The 25,007-nt window shown below is 40.6% G+C and overlaps 1 protein-coding gene across 1 annotated transcript; it reads left to right on the top strand.

The window, feature by feature from the left end:
• The first annotated feature begins 97 nt into the window (after positions 1-97).
• sod2 (superoxide dismutase 2, mitochondrial) lies at positions 98-4,028 on the top strand. The gene is made up of 5 exons (XM_049589235.1): positions 98-236; positions 842-1,047; positions 1,176-1,292; positions 1,990-2,169; positions 3,385-4,028. The coding sequence occupies exons 1-5, from the start codon at positions 202-204 to the stop codon at positions 3,528-3,530; spliced, it is 684 nt and encodes a 227-aa protein (XP_049445192.1). The 5' UTR covers positions 98-201; the 3' UTR covers positions 3,531-4,028.
• Positions 4,029-25,007: the final 20,979 nt, after the last annotated feature.

Below are 25,007 nucleotides of genomic sequence, written 5' to 3'. Positions count from 1 at the left end.
TTATTACGTATACATATTAATGACAGAAATTGTGGCTTCAGTTGTTGCAGCTGAGGTTTATTTAATTCCTGTACACTCCCGTCAACACCCCCGCGGGACGATAATGGTACGGTCGGCTGCGCTGTCAAGTTGAAAGTGCTCATTTCAAGGGCAGTTAGGAGTTTGTGTCTATCCTGTTCCGTTTACCTAGCTTTCACTAACATGAACATGCTGTGCAGAGTTGGCCAAATACGCAGGTAAAACGGATATCACCTCAGCATTTAGTGGCATTACCCTGTTCAAAGAGCAAATGGGATTAAGACAGCTGACTCCTGCTAGCAGCGTTGAACTTGAGACAGTTGTTTATTTAGAGCTAACAGCTAACGTTAGCTAACTTAGTGTAGCAGCGCGGGGTTAGCTTGTGGCGCACCATATAAAGTATTTAGCTTAACTATGGTAAAGTCCTACACTCATGGCCTTCAGTGTGAATTGTTAACTTCATGTTATATTTGGATACACGTATTTATTGCTAGCTAACTCAGTGCCACCTGCTCATTCAGCTAATATCTAAACACTTAACCAAGGTACTGTGAATTCACATGTAACACCAGAAATTTGGGTCACTTACAGCCAGTTGCTCAAGGCTTATCAAACAGGACTTGTGCCAGGCTATCTTGGGCTAATATTGTGCAATTTGATAACACAGGCACCATTGTTAGCTATGTTATTCTTGTCTCTCCATACATTTATAAATTATTGTTCATGCTCAGCCGTATGCCACATTTATCTTTCACGCTGGCTACACTAAACCTGACTAAAAGCTGAATTCTGATTGGTAAGTTTCACCTCTGATTTATTCCAGGTGTGCAGCCAGCCTCAGCCAAACTATAAACCAGGTAGCTGCATCCAGGCAGAAGCACACGCTCCCTGACCTGACCTACGACTATGGTGCCCTGGAGCCCCACATCAACGCAGAGATCATGCAGCTGCACCACAGCAAGCACCATGCCACATATGTCAACAACCTCAATGTTACAGAGGAGAAATATCAGGAGGCGCTAGCAAAGGGTACGATCTCACATGAGAGAATTAACTAATATTTATATCAGGAAAACATCTGTACATTTCCTGACATCTGTTAATATATTGTTAAGTTGTCTTCATGTTCACCTGCATGTGTTTGACTTGTATTTTAGGAGACGTGACCACTCAGGTTGCCCTCCAGCCTGCTCTGAAGTTTAACGGAGGCGGCCACATTAACCACACTATCTTTTGGACAAACCTTTCTCCAAATGGTGGAGGCGAGCCACAGGGTAAGGCAGAAACTCATCCACTACTCATATTTTTTTCCCCACACTGCTTAGTTTTGTATTTAACTTCAACATGCATTAAGCAACACGTGACTCTGTGCTGTGAAAGGGTTGTTAGTAGCGCTGCACGTGAGTGAACAGCCAACTCTGCAGCTCATTGTGTTTGCATTATTAGCCCTCACAATGACACAAAAATACCACACTCTTCAGCCACCAGTATAAAACATAAGCAGCCACTCCCTGTTAACAAGCTCAGACATGCTGAAAATATACCACATTTGTAACACCAATCAGCAGAGAATAACGTCAGTGAGTGGCTTGTGAAGCATCCAGTAAGCTTAAGTACAAGGCTTTTATATTAAATTAATATGTGTGGTGTGTAAATTAGGTGGGCAGAAACATGACTCCAGTGTCTGTCCCATTAGCTGGTGGTGGCTCAGCTTTGTGCATTTTCTTTTGTCATTCTGCCCTCTAGTAGTCCAAAATGCTGCCAAAACAGCTGATACGGAGACATTTTGCTTTCTTAAAAATACATTTTCCTGCTATATTATTTATTGCATAATTATTAGTCAGTATGCAGCCAACAGGGCAACTCTCTTTCAGACTATGTAATTACAAAAATGGACTCTTTCTGATTTTGTTTTTAGCTTTTAATGTCCAGTGTTACTCTGAATTAGCGCCAGTCTGTCATTTCTTGTAGGGGAGCTGATGGAGGCCATTAAGCGGGACTTCGGCTCCTTCCAGAAGATGAAGGAGAAGATGTCCGCAGTTGCAGTGGCAGTGCAGGGCTCAGGCTGGGGCTGGCTGGGCTACGAGAAGGAGAGCGGAAGACTTCGTATTGCTGCTTGTGCTAACCAGGATCCCCTGCAGGGAACTACAGGTCAGTTGAAAACAGCTTTGAAGTAGAGACAAGACTCTTTCTATTATATGTTATTTATATTTAAAGCCACCTTCCACTCAAAAATGTGTTTTTGGTATACCAGTGCCCCCTCACGTGTCTGACCTTGACTGTATTGACTTGTATCTGTGCAAAGTTTGTCACTAGAGGGATGTAGGGGGACAGACTTCAACACAACACTGGCAAAGGAACCTAAAACCTCCAGTACAGAGGGCAGAGTTAGCATTCGTGTTGTGAAAGTTTTGACGGCAAACATGGTAGAATGTGCAGTTTCTGGATGTAAAATGGAACCTGGAGCTTTCTTCCACTGTCTACCAAAAATTCCATCGTTGCAGAAATTATTGTATGTTTCACAAAACACTAACGCAATGTCAGCCAACGTGTTCTCAGCTACTGCTAGTTAGCCTACAAGCTAACAAACAACATAAATAAAAGATGCTAACTAACTACACTTACTGTTCCGAGACATTGGTTGTCCTCATCTGAGTCTGGGTCTTACTAAGGCTCAAATATGTTTGGCTGAATCTCTCTGATGTTTCTTCTAACGCTAATGTTAGCAATGTAGATGCGCACTGCTCTTTCACCAGTCAACCAAGTGTGAGCAGCGCTGGAGAAAGCAGAGAACTAAACCTACCACAGACATTTCTCAGTGATGGAAAAACAGTAGATCTTCCTTTATCTCCTTTTAGGAGTTTTTTGTTAATATTATGAAGGAAAACTGTGTTACACAAAATATAGTAGTAGTAGTATAAGAGCCATCCTCAGTGTGAAATGTATATGCAGGATGCTAATTTGTCCTGTAGGGGTCACTGTATTGTCATGGATGTCTGTCAATATGGGTAGGAACCAATTCATTGAGGGACAGTTGTTGCTAGATGGGGAGCACACATAGTTTTTTGACCGCAACACCGGGCCACATCAATTTTTTCATTGAAGACTACAGCGGTAAGAAATAAATTATGCATCGAAGAAGAAGAAGAAGAAGAAGAAGACTCTTTGTTTTCACCTGATGAGCAGCGGTCAATTAGGCCAGGCAATGGTGTCAGTCAATAAGTAGCCTGTCTATGCAGCCCCTCCGTAGCTTTAAGTGAAGGCTTAGCCGCTATTACAAGTCTTTTTACGTACTTCAAAATGTGTCTGGAGAGTGGACTTTAAACCGAGCCATTAGAGTAATTCTGTCCTGTCTCTGACCCTCAGGTCTCATCCCCCTCCTCGGTATCGATGTATGGGAGCACGCCTACTACCTTCAGTACAAAAATGTGCGGCCGGACTATGTAAAGGCTATCTGGAATGTCGTCAGCTGGGAGAATGTGAGCGAGCGTCTCCAGACTGCCAAAAAGTAGAACCTAATCCCAAATATTCTCAATTACTCCTCTCACCCTGACCTGGATTAAACAGTAGTTGCAAATAATGTTCAGTTTTATGATACATGGATTGTCAGAGTGGTGGTGTTTTTTGTATTCAGAGAGTTTGGACTGTTGGATGATCCCCTGCATCAAAGTTGATTAAGTTGACTTAAGAGATTACATTCTTTATGACAAACGTCATAAAGACACATGCAAGTTGAAGTGAAAAATTATTTGCAAGTGCTTTTTATCTCAGGTCTAATCCCAACCTTCATACCTTTTTCAAGCGCACAAATTGGCCACCTTTCACATCAAGGCTGGCTGTTGTTAATCACACCCAAATATTGCCTGGCATTAATTTAAAGTAGGTGTCTGATAAACAGAGTGAGCATATGCAGTGAGCTTTGTCTTTGACAGAATACATCGCACTAAAATCAAAGAGTTTGCTGTCCATGTTTTGATGTATTATAATAAAATTATAGGATTTCAATAATACAGGCTGCATGGTTGGTGCTTTATTCTTTTATTTTTGTGTGTTGTGACAGATAATCCAGTTAAAATGTTTTTTAAAGCTGTCGTTAGGGAGTTACAAAGGCATCAGAGAAAAGAAAAACATGGTTATTGTAGTCACAGCAGTGTACAGCACAGAGCCTTCAGAATAACAATAAAGATCAGTGTTAATGGGTGTTAAACACGGGTCATGAAATTTCTGATTTAATAATAAAAACAACAGTCTTAGTGAGGTAAGTGAAAGCATTTTTTACCACATTTGGTGCGGCATGCAAGATATCGAGAATTTAAATTACCAGTCCGATTCAAAGGCCTCCTCTTGGCTGTAATTCTCAGCTTTCATCTTCGTATATGGCGCTGCATGATGGCTATCAACATTTGTTTTCCCACTATTTTGTAGTGATTTAGAGATGTCTTTCTTCTACAGCACGGCCAAGTTGGCTTTAGTCCAATCAAAAGGATTAAGTTTTAGTTGGAAAAAGAGTGCTTGCTGAGAAACCACAGCCCTGCTGATAAAGTCAACATGAGTGAACGAGGTGTGCAAACAGGACGTTAAACACTAGATGAGGCATATACTGTATGTCCAGTACTGTAATAATACTTCTTAATAATAATATATTCTATTTAAAAAGGCGCCTATTGTTGCTGTGATAAAATCAGGAAGGTGGGGGTGCAGAGGGTACAGTCAGTGTAAAGTGCATATGCCAGTTTGAACAGGTGAGTTTTGAGATGGGATTTAAAGGATGGTACGCTGTCGTACTGTCAAATGCGCGGAGGTAGGGGGTTCCAGATCCTGGGGGCAGTGCAGCTGAAAGCCCTGGCACCCACAGTGCTGAGGCGTGAGGTAGGAATGGTCAGGAGACCAGCAGAGGAAGGGTGCAGGAAGCGGGAAAGGGTGTACTCCTGGAGAAGGTCAGAGGGATAAGTGGGGGGCTTTGAAAGTGAGCACAGGGTTTTTGTAATCAATCCGGTACTGATCAGGGAGCCAGTATAGTTGGATAAGAATGAGGGCGATGTGGTGAGATGAAGCCTGTTCGAGTTTGGTGGGAAGGCCAGAGAGAACTGCATTACAATAGTCAATACGAGATGTGACAAATGTATGGACCAAGACCTCAGTGCTGCACTGGGACAGTTATGGGCAGAGTCTGGACATGTTGCGCAGGTGGAAGAAAGCAGTCTGGGTAATATTAAAACCTCCTGAACTTTTCTGAGCTGAAATATCACACTTGGGGAAGATAAAAAGTTTCCAGCCATAAAGTTCAAGGATGTCTACAATTCCTTAGAATGTCTTAAATTCAATTTTACAAATATTACCCTTTAAACTCATTGAATAGTCCTAAATTTTAATATATGAGGTCTTAATTGTCACATTTTATCTTTTAATTTCTCTGTCAAAATGAGTCAAGCTCTTCTTTGTGAACATCTACATTTCTGATGTTACAAATCTTTAAACCTATCATCCAATACTGTCTCTTAACTTAATATTTACACTTACCTGTTGAAGAAACTCCAATAACCATATTCCTATAAACCTATCTCTGCATGGGACCACATATATACTTGCCTTTATACTTCCCTGCAGTGCAGATGATGACTTGTCTTAAAAAACAGTCCTAAATTTAGTTAATAACTAAGGTTGAGCTGAATTGGATGACACAAGTGTTCGGTACAGATAAGGTTTTTACGAGTGCAAATATCATCCGAGGAAATTTTATCAATATCTGTGCCTGTGATGAAGGAAAATCCTCATTTGGGTACATGTGTTCAGTCTCTTACCAAAAATGATGATCAAAAATGATCTGACACTCAATTCTGAGGCTGCTCTGTAAACAGTTTTTTAATAAACAGTAAATACAGTAATGTCTGATCAACCCATATTAATTTCAGGCTTAAAATAACTTCCTAACCTAACTAATGTCCCACCCAGAGTTGGTTATAACGCGTTACTTGGTAACGCGTTAGAGTACTTTGATTACTTTTTGCAGTAACGAGTAACCTAACGCGTTAGTTTGCTGATACTTAAGTAGGCTACATTTTCAAACAAGACATCAGTTACTTCCGTTACTTTTAGAACGCTGGTCCTTCAGGTCCAAAACAGCAATGGCTGTCGTTTGGTTCTAATAACGGAGATAACGTTAAACCTATCAGTCTGAAAGAAGCCACGGAGCTTGTGGCTCGCTACGTGGTCGGAGAAATGCTGCTGTTGTCTAAATAGGTGGAGTAGGACTTGCTGACAGACATATTTCAGACTCAGGACTTGCATTATGCCTGGTACACGCTGGTACTCACCAATTATCCCCGGTCGTCTTTCACGGCGTGTGTGATGTCATCGGGTTATTCTTGTCATGTTTTTATTACTTTCACTATTATTTGAGTCACTGCCAGAACTGCGTCTGTTCCATAGACTGTATAAAAATATGTGCCAGCCGACATGTTGTTGTAGTCACCTAAAAGCGTCATCAGATGGCAGGAGCTACATTTGAAGCGCCATATGTAAACTATCAAGTTACTGTATCTTCCACAGGAAATTCCGACAAATGTTTCAGAATAAAAGCCTATTTAGAAAATGGAGGGATTCTCTAGCCGAGGTTATAAGGGGCTTTTAATTTGAAACAAGTGTTGAGTTTGAAATGAGGGTGCGATATGTTAACTTTACAAAGACAACGGAGCGGATAAAAAGTAAATATATAACACACAGAGGGATTAATAAATAACGGACCGTCTATAATGTAGTTTGTTTGAAATGAAGCTGGGAGCCTCTGCAGTTGTGGTGAGTAAAAGCCCCGCTGCTATTTGTTAATGTTATTACTTTATGTCCGACTGTGAGGATGTACCATTGTTTGCTAGCTTGATGCTAATGACAGTAACGTTAACTCAGCGGGTTGACAAAGTGCCTCTGCTGTTTCACACCATCATTTCCCCCTTTTACTCTGTGTGGTAACATCCCTAGAGGAAATATTAAAAATGCTGGGGTGTTGTTGTCATACAGTTGTCTATGGCAGCAGATCGTTCTGTGTTTCTACTGGTCAAAGTGACGGCTGTGATGGGAGAATTGGACCTCAGTGAAGGGCAAGTGGTCCATAACTTTAATTTTGGAGACAAAAAATGTAGGCTTAGCGCCCTGTGGTCCATTGCCCAGTAGGAAATGTAAAATACTCAAAAGTACTTTAAAAGTGCTTAAGTTACTTGGAGTAACGTTGGAAGTACTTTTAAAGTTATTGAGTTACTTTACTCAGGGAGTAACGCAGTAAAGTAACTGGTTACTTTTTTTAAAAAAAGTAATGCAGTAACGTACTTTGATTACTTTTAAAGTAACCCTTACCCAACACTGGTCCCACCCATTTCCAGTTTAAACTCTGATCATTCAAGAGTACAAATACAAATACAGTTAAAGATAATGGTGTACTTACTCATCCATGTTAATAATGATCTTGAAGAGGTCTTCGAAAGCATTAAATTTAAATGTCTGATACCTGTGGACACCCTGGTGGTATGTTGTGTGATCTGTGCTGCCTTTTTACAGTGTGACCAAAAGGGGGCAGTGTTTGCCAAGGTTTTCTGCTGTAGATGCTCTGTGGCTTGTATGCGCACATTTTCCTTTGCAAAAAAATCCTTTATGATCAAGTGCATTTAAATGATGAATATACAGGACTTATATATTCATGGAATTGGCTCAGACAAGCTTTCAAAAGATCATCACCTCTTAATCCACACAACCCACAGTGGATTTGTTCAAAGGCTTCAGCAGCACAGTGTGCTTGCCTCAGGAGTTCTATGTTAAAAAAATAGGTTTCCTTTAAAATGATATCAAGGACTTTACTTTGCCTGTACAAATAGTTTCCAGCTGCTTCATCTCCCGTCATCCAAGTGATTCCGCTCTTCCTGTCAGTGATTAAGACTGACCAGTTTGCCAGTGGGAATTTCACATTCCAGAGATCTCTCCCTTTTCCTGGAGGTGGTGTCATGATGGAGAGGTGAACTGGTTTTCGGTGGACACTGTGAGCTCAGGCACATGGCGACCAGACTCTGACTGAGCGACTGGAATCAGCACCCTTTATTAAGTTATGTGTGATTTTGGTCAGGAGGGATAACTGAATGAATCAGAAGCATGTCATTTAAACAGTTTTGATTTACACTCTGCAGACGCGTCTGTGAGTTATTACAGATTGGCGTATTTTGACTCCATTGTTACATGGATATTAATTGTTCAATTTGACCTACAGGCCTTTTGGGACTTGTGTATCAAAATACTACTGATGTGGTAGAGACCAGCTGCAGCTGAAAGCCTGTGGGAACACAAGCTAATGACAACTGACTTCTGACTGCTTTGGAAAGGACGACTAAGAATTTCTCTGAATTTATCAGAGCTGTAAATACGACAAGACAAACTTGAGTAGTTTCATTTCTGAGACGTTGCCAGCCTTTAAAAACAGAAGTCTCCCCCATTTATAAGATGGTGGTTTGTCTAAATGTGGCCTACTTTTGCTCTGTAAAAGTTGGGGTGTGCCAAAAATTATTTCCTTCTTCCACAACTCGTAAAAAAAGATGGAACTCACTCAGGATAAAGTTTCTTTAACCTCTGGAAGGGAAGAGAGGAAAATAGTGGGACTGAGTAAAACTCCTCTCTGAAGTCTGTCTTTTTGTCTTACTCCCCTCTCCCTGATTTTCTCTGTTTTCCTTAAAACCAATTTTCATGCAAAAATCTGCAAGTGAAACACATTCAACTTTGTGGCTTATCTTATTATCACCCTCCATCATGAATGTCCATCCAAAAGAAACACATGTTGATCAGTGTTAGAGAGAACTTTCGATTTCAACCAAGACTGTTTTGTTTAGCTGTCTTCAAACACACACACACACAGGCACAGACACACACATTGGGAAACATGAGCTCAACTGTTGGTGTGGTTTCCTCAGTGCGCGCACACAAGCATGCAATGGGACTCGCATGTGGCTTTGTTTCACATCCTTTCTTTCATTGTCAGGGCATGAGTGGTGGAAGTGCGTGCCCATCACATACTGTATTCTTTACTCATTCAAATTATGGCCTGCATCACCACACACAGAGGCATTTATTTTTCTTCTTGCATAACACTGTTAATGTTGTCCCATATTTCAAAGATAAATGTTGGAACGCAGAAACCTTCAAATATAAAATCACATTATTCAGGCTTGTTAGCATTTTCTATGCCTCTTTAGCCTTCTGTTGGGTTTCAAACACAGGAACAATGGAAAGGATATGGTGTTTAAAGCATGGAGCATGGAGAAATAGGGTTATTCATATTCCCTGTATACACCCTGATTTCTTTCAGACTCCAGCTCCAGCTATTCGGGTTTCTCATAAACAGAATATGCCATCTATTGTCATCTCACCAAACATACAACAGTAATGCAGGTAAAACTTAACAGTGTTTGCGGGGTTGTCCCAACTCTAAATAAATACTAATACCATAAAATAGACATCAATTAAATACCATAAAACCCTAACTATCCAGCAATAACTCACAAGCCAAAGCTAAAACTAATGGATGTTCAGTTAAACTCGTTAGCAAACAGTAATGGATAGCTATACAGTTGGAGCTAGTTAGCGAAAGCTAAAGGATATACAGTTAACCTAGTGAGTAAAAACTTATGGATAGAATTACTATACAGTTGAATCAGTTAGTTATAAATAACGGATAAAGCTTACAGTTAAAGTAGTTAGCAAAAAGTAATTGCTATACAGCTGGAATTAGTTTTTCTAAAAATAATGTATAGTTAAATTAGTTAGCTAAAACTCATGAATATACAATTAAACTAGCTGGCTCAATTTAATGGAGATACAGTTAGAACAGTTAGCAGTTTGAACTAGTTAGCAAAAAGTAACAGATACCATTGCTATACAGTTGGAACTAGTTAGCTAAAACTAATGAGCTAGATAGCCAAACGAATAGTTATATTAGTTAGTTAAAACTAATAGATGTATAACATTAGTTGAATTAGTTAGCAAAAACTAATGAATATACAGTTGAACTAGTTAGCTAAAACTAAATTGAACTAGCTAACTAATCGATATACAGTTATACTAGATAGCTAAAACTAATGGATATATACCATAAGTTCAAGTTAGCTATGGATATACAGTTAAACTAATTAGCTAAAATTATTGGATATATAACATTAGTTAAAGGACCTATATGTAAAAAATCTAAAGCAAATAGTCGTAAAATCCTCCTAATATGTTACAGAGACTACGAAATAATGTTCATACTGATCTCAACGACAACAATAGTACAGCCAGAATATTTGCATTTAAAAAAAATATTTTACGGTCCGCAAATCATGTTTATGTTTTGAACTTGTGTTTTGGCCTGTTGCGCCACCCACCATCGTCTACCAGTCACGCAGTCAGTAGAGTCTCAGCATCAGTTACAGTTACGACTGAGCTACAGCAGCACGGCAAGCAGCAATGTTAGCAGTGTCCCGGTAGATAACATTAGCAGCCGGCTCCTCCACTGTATCCCGGCAGCAGCGTTAGCAGCAGAGAAGCCGGACTTGCTCGAATGGTCCGCTGGAAACCGAAGGACGCGGCGACACGGCCCTGCCACGGCAGCCACCCATGGGCAAACAAATCAGTCTCCAGCGTGCCGCTGTCCAGCAACCTCGAATCTGTAGGGGAGGGGTGGCGGACACAACTCGTGGCAGTATTTTGAATTTGAGTGCAGTAACCGTTTTGGCCACATTCTTACATACAGCGCCTTTAAAGCAGTTAGCTAAAACTAATATATATATATTGTTAGTTTAACTAGTTAGCTAAAACAAATGGATACAGTTGAACTAGTTAGCTAAAACTAATGGGTATACAATTGAACTAGTTAGCTAACTAATTGATATACAGTTATACTAGATAGCTAGTATGGATATATACCATTAGTTCAACTAGTTAGCTATGGATATACAACCAATTAGCTAAAATTATTGGATATATAACATTAGTTAACGCAGTTAGCTAAAACTAATATATATATTGTTAGTTGAACTAGTTAGCTAAAACAAATGGATACAGTTGAACTAGTTAGCTTAAACTAATAGATAATGTTAGTTGAACTAGTTAGCTAACTAATGGGTATACAATTGAACTAGTTAGCTAACTAATCGATATACAGTTATACTAGATAGCTAAAACTAATGGATATATACCATTAGTTCAACTAGTTAGCTATGGATATACAACCAATTAGCTAAAATTATTGGTTATATAACATTAGTTAACGCAGTTAGCTAAAACTATATATATTGTTAGTTGAACTAGTTAGCTAAAACAAATAAGATAAGATAAGATACACCTTTATTAATCCCACAATTGAGAAATGGATACAGTTGAACTAGTTAGCTTAAACTAATAGATAATGTTAGTTGAACTAGTTAGCTAACTAATGGGTATACAATTGAACTAGTATCAATATAATCAATATACAGCTATACTAGATAGCTAAAACTAATGGATATACCATTAGTTCAACTAGTTAGCTATGGATATACAGTTAAACTAATTAGCTAAAATTATTGGATATATAACATTAGTTAACGCAATATATATATTGTTAGTTGAACTAGTTGGCTAAAACAAATGGATATAGTTGAACTAGTTAGCTAAAACTAATGGGTATACAATTGAACAACAGTTATGCTAGATAGCTAAAACTAATGGATATAAAACATTAGTTAACACAGTTAGCTAAAACTAATATATATATATATTTGCTGAAAGTAATGAATATAGTTAGCTAAAACTAATAGATAATGGCTATTCAGTTAAACTCATCAGCTCAAACAATTGGATATCCTATGTAGTGCGTTAGTTAGCAAAAAGTAATATACACTTAAAAAGTTTGTTAAAATTCATGGATAAATGATATGAAGTATCATCCACTTTAAAATCCATCTAAATGAACAGTTTGGAACATGACTGGTGATGTCAATGAGGGAACTGAGTTCATCTGACAGGGCTGCATGATACATCATACAAAAAAAGCTTGGGATCCACGTGGTCTACAGCATTCACACCTGCAGAGAAAGATTAATACTTGTCATTAGCCTGCAAGCAAATCTGATATTCAAGCACTGCATACTTGTTATATGACTCTCTCTTGAATGGAGGTCTTTAATCTCTGTCTCCTCAACCCTTGCAGCTTTGTCATCACATTTCTAGGCTCCAGACTCTCCTCCGCCTTGCAAAGCTGTCCCACATTGTTCCCTCATGGGAATTGCCAGTGCTGTTTGCTCTACACAAGCTGTCATTGTCCCATTTGGACTGGAAAGCCATTAGAAAAAGTGAAGTGTCAACATTAAGGAGGTAAAACTTTCCAGCATTTGCCGTCCGTTGTTCCTGGCAGAGAGGGTGACGGAGCTAAATTCGGGGCACCCGTTTGGGTCCGAGCCCGAGTCTGAGTGCTTTGGAGAGGGAGCTCTCCACCAGGCGCTGAGAGCCAGGAACCAGACATTTCAGTGGGTCCGTGGCAGCAGGCTTTTGTGGGAAGCTTTTGATACCTCAGCCTGACAGAGTGATTGATTCATCATGGCTTCTGAGAAAACCGGGCAGACAGAAAAGCATCCTCAAGAGCTTGAATAAAGTATAGGTGTATACAGTATATTTCATCAGCTCCCTATGACTTGGACTCATCTGCCTCTGTTAGTGTTTCATCTCAGCATTAACATTTCTACACCTGAAAATCTCTCTCTGAGAAAGTGTTTTCTTTCAAGAAAAGAGAGGAAAAGATTGTTTTAGCAAGAGGGCGTGACTGTGTCTGGTTAATTCTTCCCAGTTATGTAACAGTCACTTGCACCAGTGAGTCTAAAGGCTTGTGGACATCGTTCAGGCAGCAGAGTGTGATAAATCACTGCAGGCCCGGGGTCATTTAGGTTTATGTGGGATTGATCCAAGCTTGACAAATCCACACAGAGATCACTGACTTTTCTCTAAAAAGTGAAATGCTCTCCTCACTGCCAAGTGTAGCTCATACAAGGACAAAAAAAACCTTGTATCTATGAACTGAACAATAATTGCACATATTTATGCTCATCAAGCCCCACCTCTGCGTGGTTTATGGATCATTTTACAGGCTCAAATCAGTGAAACTGGAGCACTAGCTTTGAGCGTGGAAGTGAAAAGCTTTATAACACTGACACCTTGTTTTAAAGTTGTTTAAAAGTTATTTTCTTTGCCTATATTTTCTTTTTCCATATCCATAATTACTAAAGCTGCCGTCTCCATTTCTGCATTATTCGTCTTGGCAATTAAGCCTGTTGGATTTTGATTCAATAATCCCATTGGATTCAATCAAGAGAGCGGATAAGTTTTTCTGTCAGAATTTGGCGGCCCCCTCTCATCCTTTGCTGAGAGTCAGCACTCAGCAGATCCTCTTTGGCCAGGCACTCAGGATGTCAGAGGGAGAAGAGACTGAAAAGACATGAAGAGTATCTGGAGGACACCCAGAGACTAGAGAGCATTTTAATGCAATACGGTGCATTCAAGTGCAGTAGACTGGACTTCCTGTCTGGGATGGAGTGTACTTTCGTATTTAAAATCATATCAGTCTCTCCAGGTGGCCTCTTATGACAAAAACTTCCATAAACACAAAAACCTCCTTTTTCTCCCACATTTCCAGGTATCCTCAAAAGTGGCAGAAGATGCGACAGTAGCCAGAGTGGCAGCGTCTTTGGCTTCTCTCATAGGAAATGCCATTATTTAGCATGTGCCTGAAGGATTTACTGCTGATTTAATGAAATATAAACACGCATTAAATGCGCTATACAGCATTCAGAGCATTAACATAGCAGCAAACCACTATTTGAATGCAATGCTATGGTGGAGTAATGGCGTCCTGAGCAGAGAATAAAGTCATGCTCTCTTTGTGTGTTGTAATCTGAGATTCTCTTTGTTGTGCTGGACAGTCCAGCAATGAGTGCATGTTAGTGCATGTCCCTGTGTGTGTATCCCACCAGCTAGCTTATTGCTGCCGCTCTGCACTGCGCTCAGATGGCGGTTACTATTGATATTGGGGCAGCATCTTTGCAGAGGCCCACCCTCCAGTTCTCCCCCACTTAACATTGTTAGCTCTGTCAGCACTGTTGTTAGCACCTCCATGTTTAGAGCTGTTTGCAGGCAACAGTGTTGGGCACTAATAATGCATTACAGTAAAATTACTTTTCCCATTAATGAGTAGTGTAACAAATAATGGATACAATTCCTATAGTAATATTACAGTTACTGTTACCCTCCAAACAAACAACTCTTTACAACCTTACTTTTGTTGTCAGCCCCCTACTGGATTCATTTTCATAATCGTTGCACAGCGTATGCATGTCACAAAACAGCAAGCTATATTAAAACATCGAAATGCTTATCATACATTCAGCAGCTGTAAATATTCCCCATGCTTTGATTTTGTCAGGAGAAACAAGAACAAGAAACAAGACTCTCTCCACTGCAAGAATCATGACCTAAAACCCCCTCAAACACCTGCTACAACATACATCAAAACAACTTGAAGCTTTTGGAAATACTTCCCACCAAAGATGAGTCCACTGCAGCCGCCGAGGATGTCTGTATCCCTACAACGGTTAGGCAACCAAAATTGGATTTTAATGGTGGACAGCTGCAGGCTACAGGGGACAAAAAAACTAATGAAGCTTGCGGCTGAATGTGTGGTGGATGAAATGTTGCTTGTCGACACGATTGACTTTCCGTCCTTCGGACAGATCCTTGGGAAAATACTGGTCACAGGCAACAGGAGACCCCTGGGTAAAAACTCATTTGCAAGCTATCTAGCCTTGGCGGCGCCTACCAGAGGTAACCCTGACATTTACACAGGTGTACACACCAAGTTGGAATTGTGAGGAGAAAGGAAGCAATTTCCAATTTTGTGGGTGTAGCTGAAAAGTAATAAGGTAACAGTATTACTTTTGAAAAGAGCAATGAGTAAAAATAACTAATAACTAATAAAATAAAACATATATTAAGACAGAATTGAGTTCATTTTCCATGCACCCCCTCTTTGGCTCCATGCATTGTGTGTTTACAGTACATCTGTTTCTACAAGACTATATATAGAGCAAACCTGACATAGTTTTGGCTCCAAGAGTAAAGATATCACTTAGATACACATGTCGACCTTTGGGAAATTATCTGATGTTTATGACGTTTTGGTACCAGTTCAACAAAGACTGAGGCATGAATGAGAGAAGCTGCAAGATCAAAGAACGAAAGACCTAATCGAATACTGTCTTTACAAGGTGATGAAGTAAGAGATTTGACAATGTGCAGACAAGACAGAACCCTGGATCAAAAGAAGGACTTGATTGAACGTGAGCTTAGATGCGTGACAGAAGTGAAATATCACTTTTAACTTTAAAAAACTGGCTTAAATCCATGCACTGAAGCAAGTACACAACTCAGCGGGCACCAGTGCTAAAGTGGTTGGATCATATATCACAAAGCACCCCCTACATGTGAGAAGAGTTTGACTTGCAACGTGTGACATGACTAATTCACAAAAAGCTATAAAAGTCTGCAAACTTTATTTAAATGGCCCAAAGCCTGCACACTTGTTCTGGCAAAGAAATTGATTTGCTCTGATACACTCACACAACATCCTGTTCTGGCTGCAGCACATATCCAACAGTGTTTGTATTGAGATGATATAGTTAGGATGTCAATGCTTGGCCCAGTTACTTGCTTTGCTTTTGGTATGTTTTGTCTATGCCAGACAAGGTCAGAGTCTGTGTGCCAAGTATAAGTTCTCTACGTAATCTGTATTCAGATGAAAGCTGGGCTGCAGCCAATGATATTAATACCAATAACAATATCAATATTTGAGTGTTTAAAAAAAAATCAAATAATAAATCAGCCAATACAGATTGTTCTTTTGTATAGGCTCAATGCATACATAAATATTTTTCCCTTAAATTTGTGTTTAAATTAACTATAATGGAGATGTGTGTAAAATGGAAAATTGAAGCCCTAAAGCTCTTTGGTGGATGTATTGAAGACACTGTTTCTAAACTATATCTCAAAAATATTGTAATGGCAATTCATTATCATCTATCAGCTGACGTATACTCCATTATAATTCTGCTGGCAACAATGTGATATCGGCTAACATAGCACTCCAGTAGATTCATTAGTCTAACACTAATACATGCAAAAGATTAATAATAAAAAAAATTAGAGAGTATACATCTAAAAAAAAGTGAGCTTATTTGTGATATTTATCTTAAAATTTGTGACATCTATATGTGAAAATACAGACATACTGTTTCGATCCTATCAGAATGTAAGAAAATGTTTACTACCTATAGCTGTTAAGATTAAAGTAGCAGTACGTGATCCTCAGAGCAGAGTCCAAGCCAGGATTGCCTGCATAGGCTCTCAACATGGAGGTGGTTGAGCTGGCAGCTAGCAGCTAGCAGTGCCAACAACCAAGTAGGTGTAACTGTAGCTGGAGCAGCGATGTTACCCGCCCACCGTACCTATCGTCAGTCCATAATCAGCTCCATTCGCCTTTTGGCCTAGAAGCAAAAGATGAAAATGCTATGTCAGCATTTAGCTCACTATGAAGTATTAGGTTAAACAAGAGGTGGTTAAGGTTAGGGTAATGGTAAGAAAATGGTTACATCTCGTTGCTTATAAAGCGAATTATTGCTACATTTGGCTCCGTATTTAGTCGGTACAGCATCACGTTGTGGCACGGTTCAGATAATCGTCACAATGGTGAGTTTGTATATCCAGTATGCTGATATGTAACAACTTATTTGACCGATATTAATACCAATGTTGATATATCCACTTATTCCCCTACTTAATTTTAGTGATCCTCAAGTCTCCTCTGGAGTGGAAGTATCATCATATTGTGCATGCATACTCTTATAGTGATGGGCCATCAGCAGATGAAGACAAGGAATACAGTGCTTTTCAGTGTATGTGATATTCATTCAATATGCAAAATAAGAAAAAGCATGTAGGCTGGTTCTGATAGTTCATTTTAAAGCCAATATTGGCCGATACCAAAGACGTGCCAATATTATCGTGCATCCCTAGTTTGTGTTGTATTAGTGGTGGGTGCTGTTTGTAGGGTATGTCGTGTATGCTGCAAATGGAATGTGTCTGCATCTATACATGTCGCCTAACAACAGCAACAGTGCTGACAGAGATGATGGTGTTAACCTGGGTGGTACTGGAAAGAGGGTGTATACGCTTCTGCAATGATGCTGTGGGTCAGGATGGCAGTATTAGTAGTAATGACCATATAGTGCAGTGCGGAGTGGGGCTTAGCTAGCCAGTGGGAAACACACACACAGGAACTCACATGCACTTATATGTGGGGCTGGAACGTACCACAACAACGAGCAGAGAAGTTCTGAATTCAACACACAGAGGTAACAAGACATCATTTTCCGCTCAGAATGCTGGAACTCCACTATATCTTGACATAACAAATAATGTTTACTGCTATATTAATGTTGTGAATGTCATACACAGCACCTTTAAACAACACTACAAAAATAAGGCAGAAAAAAGTTTAACCAAAAAATATTTTTATTTCTTACAGTAACTGTTGAGATTGAACAACGTAACGTTTCAGCTTTGGACCCGACCAATGGTATCCTAATCAAAGTTGCATGTTCATGAGCAGTGCATATGAGTCTGAACAAGACATAAATTCTATTAGCAGTTACTCAAATGCCAACGCATTGAGCTGTGTCTGCAATTTTTCCTTCTTAACCTTTACCAATACACCGTGGAAAGCTGGCTGTGTTAGTAGCAGCAGCAGCAGTAGACATGTTTTTTTTTCCCCCTCGGGAGGTGGAATGAAGGAGAATCTCCTTATAACACACTAACTGGAAAACAGGCCCTCTGACAGATGTGCATGCAGGAGAAATAAGACTATAAAATGAGTTGAGGCTTACTGTAAATAATCATGTCTGTTAGCTGAAAGTGGAATCACACAGGCCTTTGTCCTCACGGTGCATGTGTGATTGTTTATTGTGTTAGTCAATATTTCATCTTTCAAGTGCTGAACATCTTCTCTAACATTGGAATGGACCATTTTTTACTATCTGAAGCTGACAATAACGTCAGCTGCACACAGAGATTGATCAGGTGTGCAGAGGTGAGAACTTTGAACTCTGTGCTTTCATTCCTCATACAACTTTTTGTGTGCACCACAGTAAGATACCACACCTGAGCCCAGCAGGACTCAACAGAATTGACAACGCTGAAAGCATCCATGGTGGATGCTATCACCTTCCAATGCAAGAACTCCAATAAAATAAACCGTAACAGTTGGATTATGTCAAAAGTTCAGTTAACAGCACTTAAGAAGAGTTAATGGAGGTGAAGACTTAACATATGCCAAAAGTAAGGCTCAGATTTTATTATTTATAACTGCTGATGACATTGTGTAATGTGCATGTCTGTGGGATGTGGGTGTTAAAACAATCTACCTGTATAACCACTGACAGTTATTTACAAGGTGTCATGTATAATCACGGTATACAGGTAAGCTGCAATCATGGTAGCATGGCAGGAATGAAGTCAGTGCTTCAGTAGCCTGCATTAACTATGCCATCTTGGGTCAGGTTCGGGCAGGTTAGGCTTGGGTTGGCCACGGTTACTACTCTTTTGGGCTCGGGTCAGGTTCTAACACATATGTTGCCTGAGCTGCACTCTAGAGCGTACAACTGATTGCATTCATTGCCACACCGTGAAAAGTCTTCAAGAAGAGATTGTCCGGCAGTGTGTGTCATTATTCCCGTTTGTACGATTAAGCATCAGCTCACAACACGCTGTGATATGTTGTGATTATATCACCAATAAGGGGAGTTGTTTGGCCCAGTGTGGAGCCAAGTGAGTTTTCCCTCGGATATACACACTGCTCAATCTACTCCTCCACAGTTAAGCTGCCACGAAGGTTGAGGCTGACCTTAAATGTTTTCATTTTGTAGCAGCAAATGTGGAGTGATACTGCATTGTGTGAAGGAATTAGATGTCATTTTCACTGTATGTGCTCATTATTACAACCATTCAGATTCCTTGACGTGACAAATCTTTTATAATTCTTCAAGGCTTGCCACTCTTTACGATGGCAGACTTTGGCATTTTCACATGCATGGACTTTTCACGTGTATATAAAGATAGACAGCACATCTCCATTGCCTTCCACTGTACAAACACAAAGCCACAATATCCAATATACCGCTGCTGGCATCTTGCAATGCGGATGTAATTTGGTGCCAGAGTCAGTGCAGTGGTGATCTTTAGGGTATTGTGTTCCTACCGCCTGACCAATTGGTGCACAAAGCTGTGAGTCATGTCAGACCCTCTTTTCATAGCATCAGATCACTAGTTATAACCAAACTTACAATTACAAATTACAGAAACCATCTTTAGGAAAAAAATTATTTCATGTGTACCACAGTCCTTTAGATTGGAGCATGTCCCATCTGCTAACATGGAGGAGGCAGAGTTATGACCTATACTGCAGCCAGCCACCAGGGGGTGAACAAGATGTTTTGGCTTCACTTTTGGGTAGTTCCACATGGATGTATAAAGATACAGCGTTGGAGGTGGGGCCCCCGATCATTCCTATTAAAATTCTGCTGGCATGTATAAAACTATCTGGATGATCGGTACTTCTTTCGCACTGTGTGGCCCATAGAGCAGGCGCACTAGAGGCTTCCACTAGCGGAGCCGGCTACTTCTGGTTTGCGGTCTGCTAACTTGAATGGGGATAAAATGATTAAATTGCGTGGCTCTTCTAGACTTTTCAAATATTTTTAGACTGATAGTGAAACGAGCCATTTCACGGAGGTTGTGATGCTCAAAAATATGTGTCCATTGATTTACAGATGTCTCTTTCACCATGTAAGTCTATGGGGAAAAGTGTTTTTGGACCACAGGGTATCACGTGACGTGTAATTACACAGTTTGGCCACTACGAAAATTGGCTTTAAAGCCTGGCAAATATCCTGTGGCCTGCAGCTGTGATGTCATCCACACAGATACATCATACATACTAATTTGTTTTAAGCATAACCCCTTAAGGTGTGAATCTTTGTAAAGCTGCCTGGAAAGTGATGTTAAAATGATATTGTAAGCTGCTAAAAAGTCACCTCCAGAAGAGTTGTGATTGGTGAAACTTCAAGATCGAAGAGGACGTCCAGTTGCCTTTAAGGTCCAATGTCCTGGATGACTGAATATCTTTCTAGAAAGCAGTTAAGTATCAACTCATTGATGTAAAGAAGGATCCAATAATCTAAGCAAGCTATTTAAATTTGCAAACTGCTCTCAGCTGACTTCATATGTCATACATAATGAAATCATGCTGGACAGGAGGGATGGTTGTCTGTATTTTCGCTAGAATCCATCAGAATCCATTCATCATTCTGGTCTGCTATATTTCATTGTCTGTCTAAACACATCTCCACATGGAAAACTAGGAGCAGGGAGCAGAATGGAAAAGATGACTGGGTCACAACAGAAGGTATTTTGAAAAGAGAAGAAGAAAAAAAGAGACGTGAGGTCAAACGCTACTTCAAATGTCGCAACGGCAGATTTTTCACCTCCTGTCCACATTTGTCCACAAAGATAAGTTTCCCATGAAGACATCTAAAGGAGTTTTCAGTCTAAAGGGAGACTTTTGAGGGCTTTTTAACTCATTTCCTTTCCTTGTCTTGTTTCACCTGCCACAGGCCTTTACGGGTCTGAATCCTACTTGAAATGGTGACTAAAACACAAAGAAAGCTGCCCACAATTAGCAGGAAAGTCTAGACTGCCTCTCTGTGACAAGAACCAGCCTTTGATTGTCGATCAATTTAACATTCCCGAATGTGGCATGAAGTGTTGGTCGCTCGTGGGGAAGGAAGGAGAAAAGCATGTGAGGCCGGAGAGCATGTGGCAGGAGATGAGATCTGGATAGAATAAAATGACATGAAGGGGCAAGCCTCAGGGTGGAGAGTGCAAAGGTCAAAGTCAGAGTCAGCTATAAGAGATCAAACTAGATACGGTGAAGGTAGAGCTGCAGGTTTGATGTGCATGTTTGTGTGCATCCATGTGTGTGTGTGTGTGTGTGTGATGGAGATTCTCCCTGCCAGGGGATTTTCCATAGTCACTGCTGTGTTCAGAAACAGATGCAATATTGGCAGTCAGACTAGTAGTTGGGTAGAAAGTCTTAGCAAAATAAGCCCTCAAAGCATTCTTCCTGCTGTCCCAGCTAATTTCACACTCACCCACTTTCTTGCTGCCATTCCGTCTTTTAATACGACCTCCTCGACTACACTGATTCCTCTTGTTCATTTTACTCCCGCCTCAATATTTTACTCCCAGTCTCAGCCTGTTTTTCTTCTCATTCTTCCACTTCTTTTTTTTTAAGGATTCTGGATTGAGCCTCTTCTCAGCAGTTGCTCGTTTCAAAACAAACACACTGATTAATGTCAGTATTTAAAAGACAAATTTATTGCACATCGTTCATTTCCTGCAAGAGGAAATCTTCCGCTTTGATGAGAATCTTTCATTAATGCAGGACAGATTTAAGCAACAAGTAATTCATTCTCGCGCCTTTCCTGTGTGCTGTCTGTTTCTCTCACTATTACCCTCCCCTGCCTCCCTCCCTCCCTCTGCTGCTTTCTGTCCATGTGACGTGATTCAGCATCAGTGTAAGTCTTTAAAGCAGCACGTGAGTGACCTCATCCTCACACATCTGCCACAGTGTGTTACCAACCAGGGCACCATGAAGGGCCTCAGCACTCTGCAGGGGTTATGATCAACACATGCAAGCATACACTCTTGATGAAAAAATTAACACAGTGAACACATGTTCATCCATTCAGACACAAAAGCACAGACCATGTGAAAATGCTTATCAAATACAGTGTGTGCTTAAAGTCTGCAGGCAACGCAGACCCACACTTAACTGTCATATTTACAGTGACAATAAAGATTCTTACAAACACTCACACAATAGAAACAATGCGACTGTGAAAGAAGGGCTTGGTATCAACACTACATCAGCTAATTAGCAGTATAAAGGCCCTGACACACCAAGCAGCCAGTTGACCATCGGTCAAAGTTGGGCTGTGAGTAGGCATCCGCAGCCCTCTTCAGTGCGATGTGTCCCGCACCAATGCCCCTCATCAGCACCATGGGCTTTTTTCAGCTGCCCACGATAGCGGAGCCCATTGGTGAACGAAATCACTCTGATTGGCAGTTTAGTTCGATGCACGAGAAGAGAAACCAAAGTGAGGAAAGTAAACAAAGAGCGAAAGTCAAGAGGGCGTGAGACCAAAACAAGCTTGTCACATAATATAAGATTTTTTTTCTTTAGTCATTGAGCTCTTTAGCAGAAATGTTTCATGATGGTTTGTGTTACTGTTCATTGGCGCATGATAAATATGCTTTGTATGCGTTGTTGCAGCTACTGGCTAACCGACCCCAAGGCCATCTTCCAGCTTCCCTTTTGAACAAGGATTACAGACAACCATCGTCTGCTGGTGTGGGAGTTATTTCCTCTCACACAGACGCAGTGCCTATGTGCTGGTTGACCATCACGTGTAGTCTTTGCAATGTGTTCAACCTTCCAATTAACTTTTTTGGCCAAAACACAGCGATGTCAGGTGTCAGGTCCAACAATCACCAGACTTTGACCATGGAGATTTGTGTCCGAGACCAAAAAAACAATGGCATTGATTGCAGAATTTGTGGCACTCAAAGCCAGATGTCTTTAGTAACATGCCCCTGTCTTTCCAGCTATGTTCGTAGAACTCAAAGCTTGGTGTTTTTGGTGATAACTGCATTCTTTTCCTTCCAATAACCAAGTAGTTTTGTTGCTTAAATCTTACCGCTGACCCCTTCCTCTCACCAAGTTTGTGCCACTCAAAGCCGGGTGCTTTCTGCGACTTGGGTCAACCACGATCTCCTCCTAACTAAAACCAAGTAGTTTTGTTACCTGATCCCAACCACAGACCCCTTCTGCTTTAAGATACAACTCAAAAGGCTGCCCTTGGCATCATTTTAGTAACACGCAGGGCTTCTGCTAAAACAGCAAAATATGATGAGTAGTCATGAGATCACATTGAGATGATGATGCTAGATAAGTGAAAAGCCAGGGTATTGATGATCAATGTCTGCACCAAACTGCATCATAATTCATCCAAAAGTTGTGAAGACAATTTTGTCTGATCCACAACCTTCAAATGGCATTGACAGAAAAAACTAATCACCTAAGTTATTTGGATTCATCCTCCAAGGAATAAGAACGTCTGTGGAAAAATTTCATCCAGTAGGTGTTGAGATATTTTTATGTGCACCAAAGCAGTGGATGGAGCAATAGAAAAGTCTGATGCAGCTTGAGACAAGGTTGAAAGCAGTGAGAGGGATCCAAAACAATAAACTTGGGGCAGCTGTGGCTTAGAGGTAGAACGGGTCGTCCACTAATTGAAAAATCAGCCTTTGATCCCTGGCTCCTCCAGTCCACATGTCGAAGTATCCTTGAGCAAGATACTGAACCCCAAATTGCTCGTGATGGCTGTTCCATCGGTGCGTGAGAGCATGTGATTGGTCACTGAGTATCAGGTAGCACCATGTGTGGTAGCCTTGTCCACCAGTGTGTGAATGGGTGAATGTGGCATAGTGTGAAAAGTGCTTTGAGTGGTCGGAAGACTAGAGAGGCGCTATACAAGTAAACTTGTGGGGCAGTCAAACCAAAACAATGAGCTGAAAGTTACTAAAACGCTGCACAGAGCTGAGGGAATTATAGAGTCAGATGATATCTCTCTGTTGGTTTTCACTACAAGCAACTTTTCCTCTGCAGCTTTGAATTAATTAGCAGTCACATTTACAGTTGCCTTACCCACTGTCAATGCATCCAGACATACATACATACATACAGCATGAGTCCTGTCACTGTAAAGATACACCTACAACCTCCATACACATCCTATGTTGCGCTCCTTTTGTCCCTCCTATGAGCTTCCGTTTGTTGGCCGTCGTCTCGCCTCAGCCAGCCAGCCAGCCCAGGCAGCTCCTGTTGTGATGTGACTTTTCCATCCAGAGCTGTGGGACTCCGCCAATCAGACTGACACGAGCAGGGCCTGTTCTTTCACAACATCTCCTGGCTCCACCGTCAAGGATGTTTTTTAATGCAGAGTGATTAATAATACACTAAGTAAAATATTGCTTTGGAAGCCTCTTTGGGAAACTGCATTCTAAATTTTCCATGTATGACTTCCCCTTTCGTGTGAGATGGCTTTTCAAGATGGGATGTTTCTCTTTTTCTTTTTTTTTTAATTTAGTGTTGTAATGCATGAGGCAAGAAGGGAGCAGAGCAATGCGTATCTTCAAACCCTGGTTTCAGATTCGTAAGACAATGGACAATGTTTGGATCAAGCATCACTTCCGCTCTCTGAGTCGAGTGTAATTATGTTTGTATGTGCTGTTGCATTGTTTTCGTGTCGGTACCGTTTGTGTTCTCATCTGTTTGCAGCGTATGCCTGCACACACGGAAGTACTTGTGTTTCTGTTTATTCCACATCTGTTAGTGTCCCTCTGCGCATAAATAAATCTTGTCCCCGAAGTGCTTTCCAATGGCAGTTAAATGATAAGTAACGACGTCTATCATGAGCACACGGACCAGACCGGTTACGTCTTTGCTTAAAAGCTACCGCCTGTAAATCCAGATTGTTTCTATGTGTTGCTGTGTTCCCTGTCTGTCTGTTTCCTCAGCCACCAGCAGAAGGGTGTAACATTTACAGCCTCAGACAGGGTGGGATTGAGTATAAAAGACTCATGGAAATGGAGGCCAGTCTCAGAGAAAGAAAAAAGTAAAGTAAAAGAGACCAAAACCAAGGCAAGAGGTGGTCGAACAGCATTTGCAAACAATTCTTCGTTTGTTTTAACTTGCGTCAGATGAGTTTTGACACGTAGGACAA

The sequence above is a fragment of the Epinephelus fuscoguttatus genome, linkage group LG11 (genome assembly GCF_011397635.1).
Source record: "Epinephelus fuscoguttatus linkage group LG11, E.fuscoguttatus.final_Chr_v1".
NCBI lineage: Eukaryota > Metazoa > Chordata > Actinopteri > Perciformes > Serranidae > Epinephelus > Epinephelus fuscoguttatus.
This window is presented reverse-complemented; position numbering and strand designations above follow the sequence as displayed.

What these genes read in the sequence shown, in the direction of transcription:
- sod2 (XM_049589235.1), top strand. Translation starts at nt 202, where the DNA reads ATGAACATGCTGTGCAGAGTTGGCCAAATACGCAG. An exon ending in AGAGTTGGCCAAATACGCAG is followed by an intron (nt 237 to 841) that starts GTAAAACGGATA and finishes GATTTATTCCAG; the next exon opens with GTGTGCAGCCAGCCTCAGCC. An exon ending in TGGTGGAGGCGAGCCACAGG is followed by an intron (nt 1,293 to 1,989) that starts GTAAGGCAGAAA and finishes CATTTCTTGTAG; the next exon opens with GGGAGCTGATGGAGGCCATT.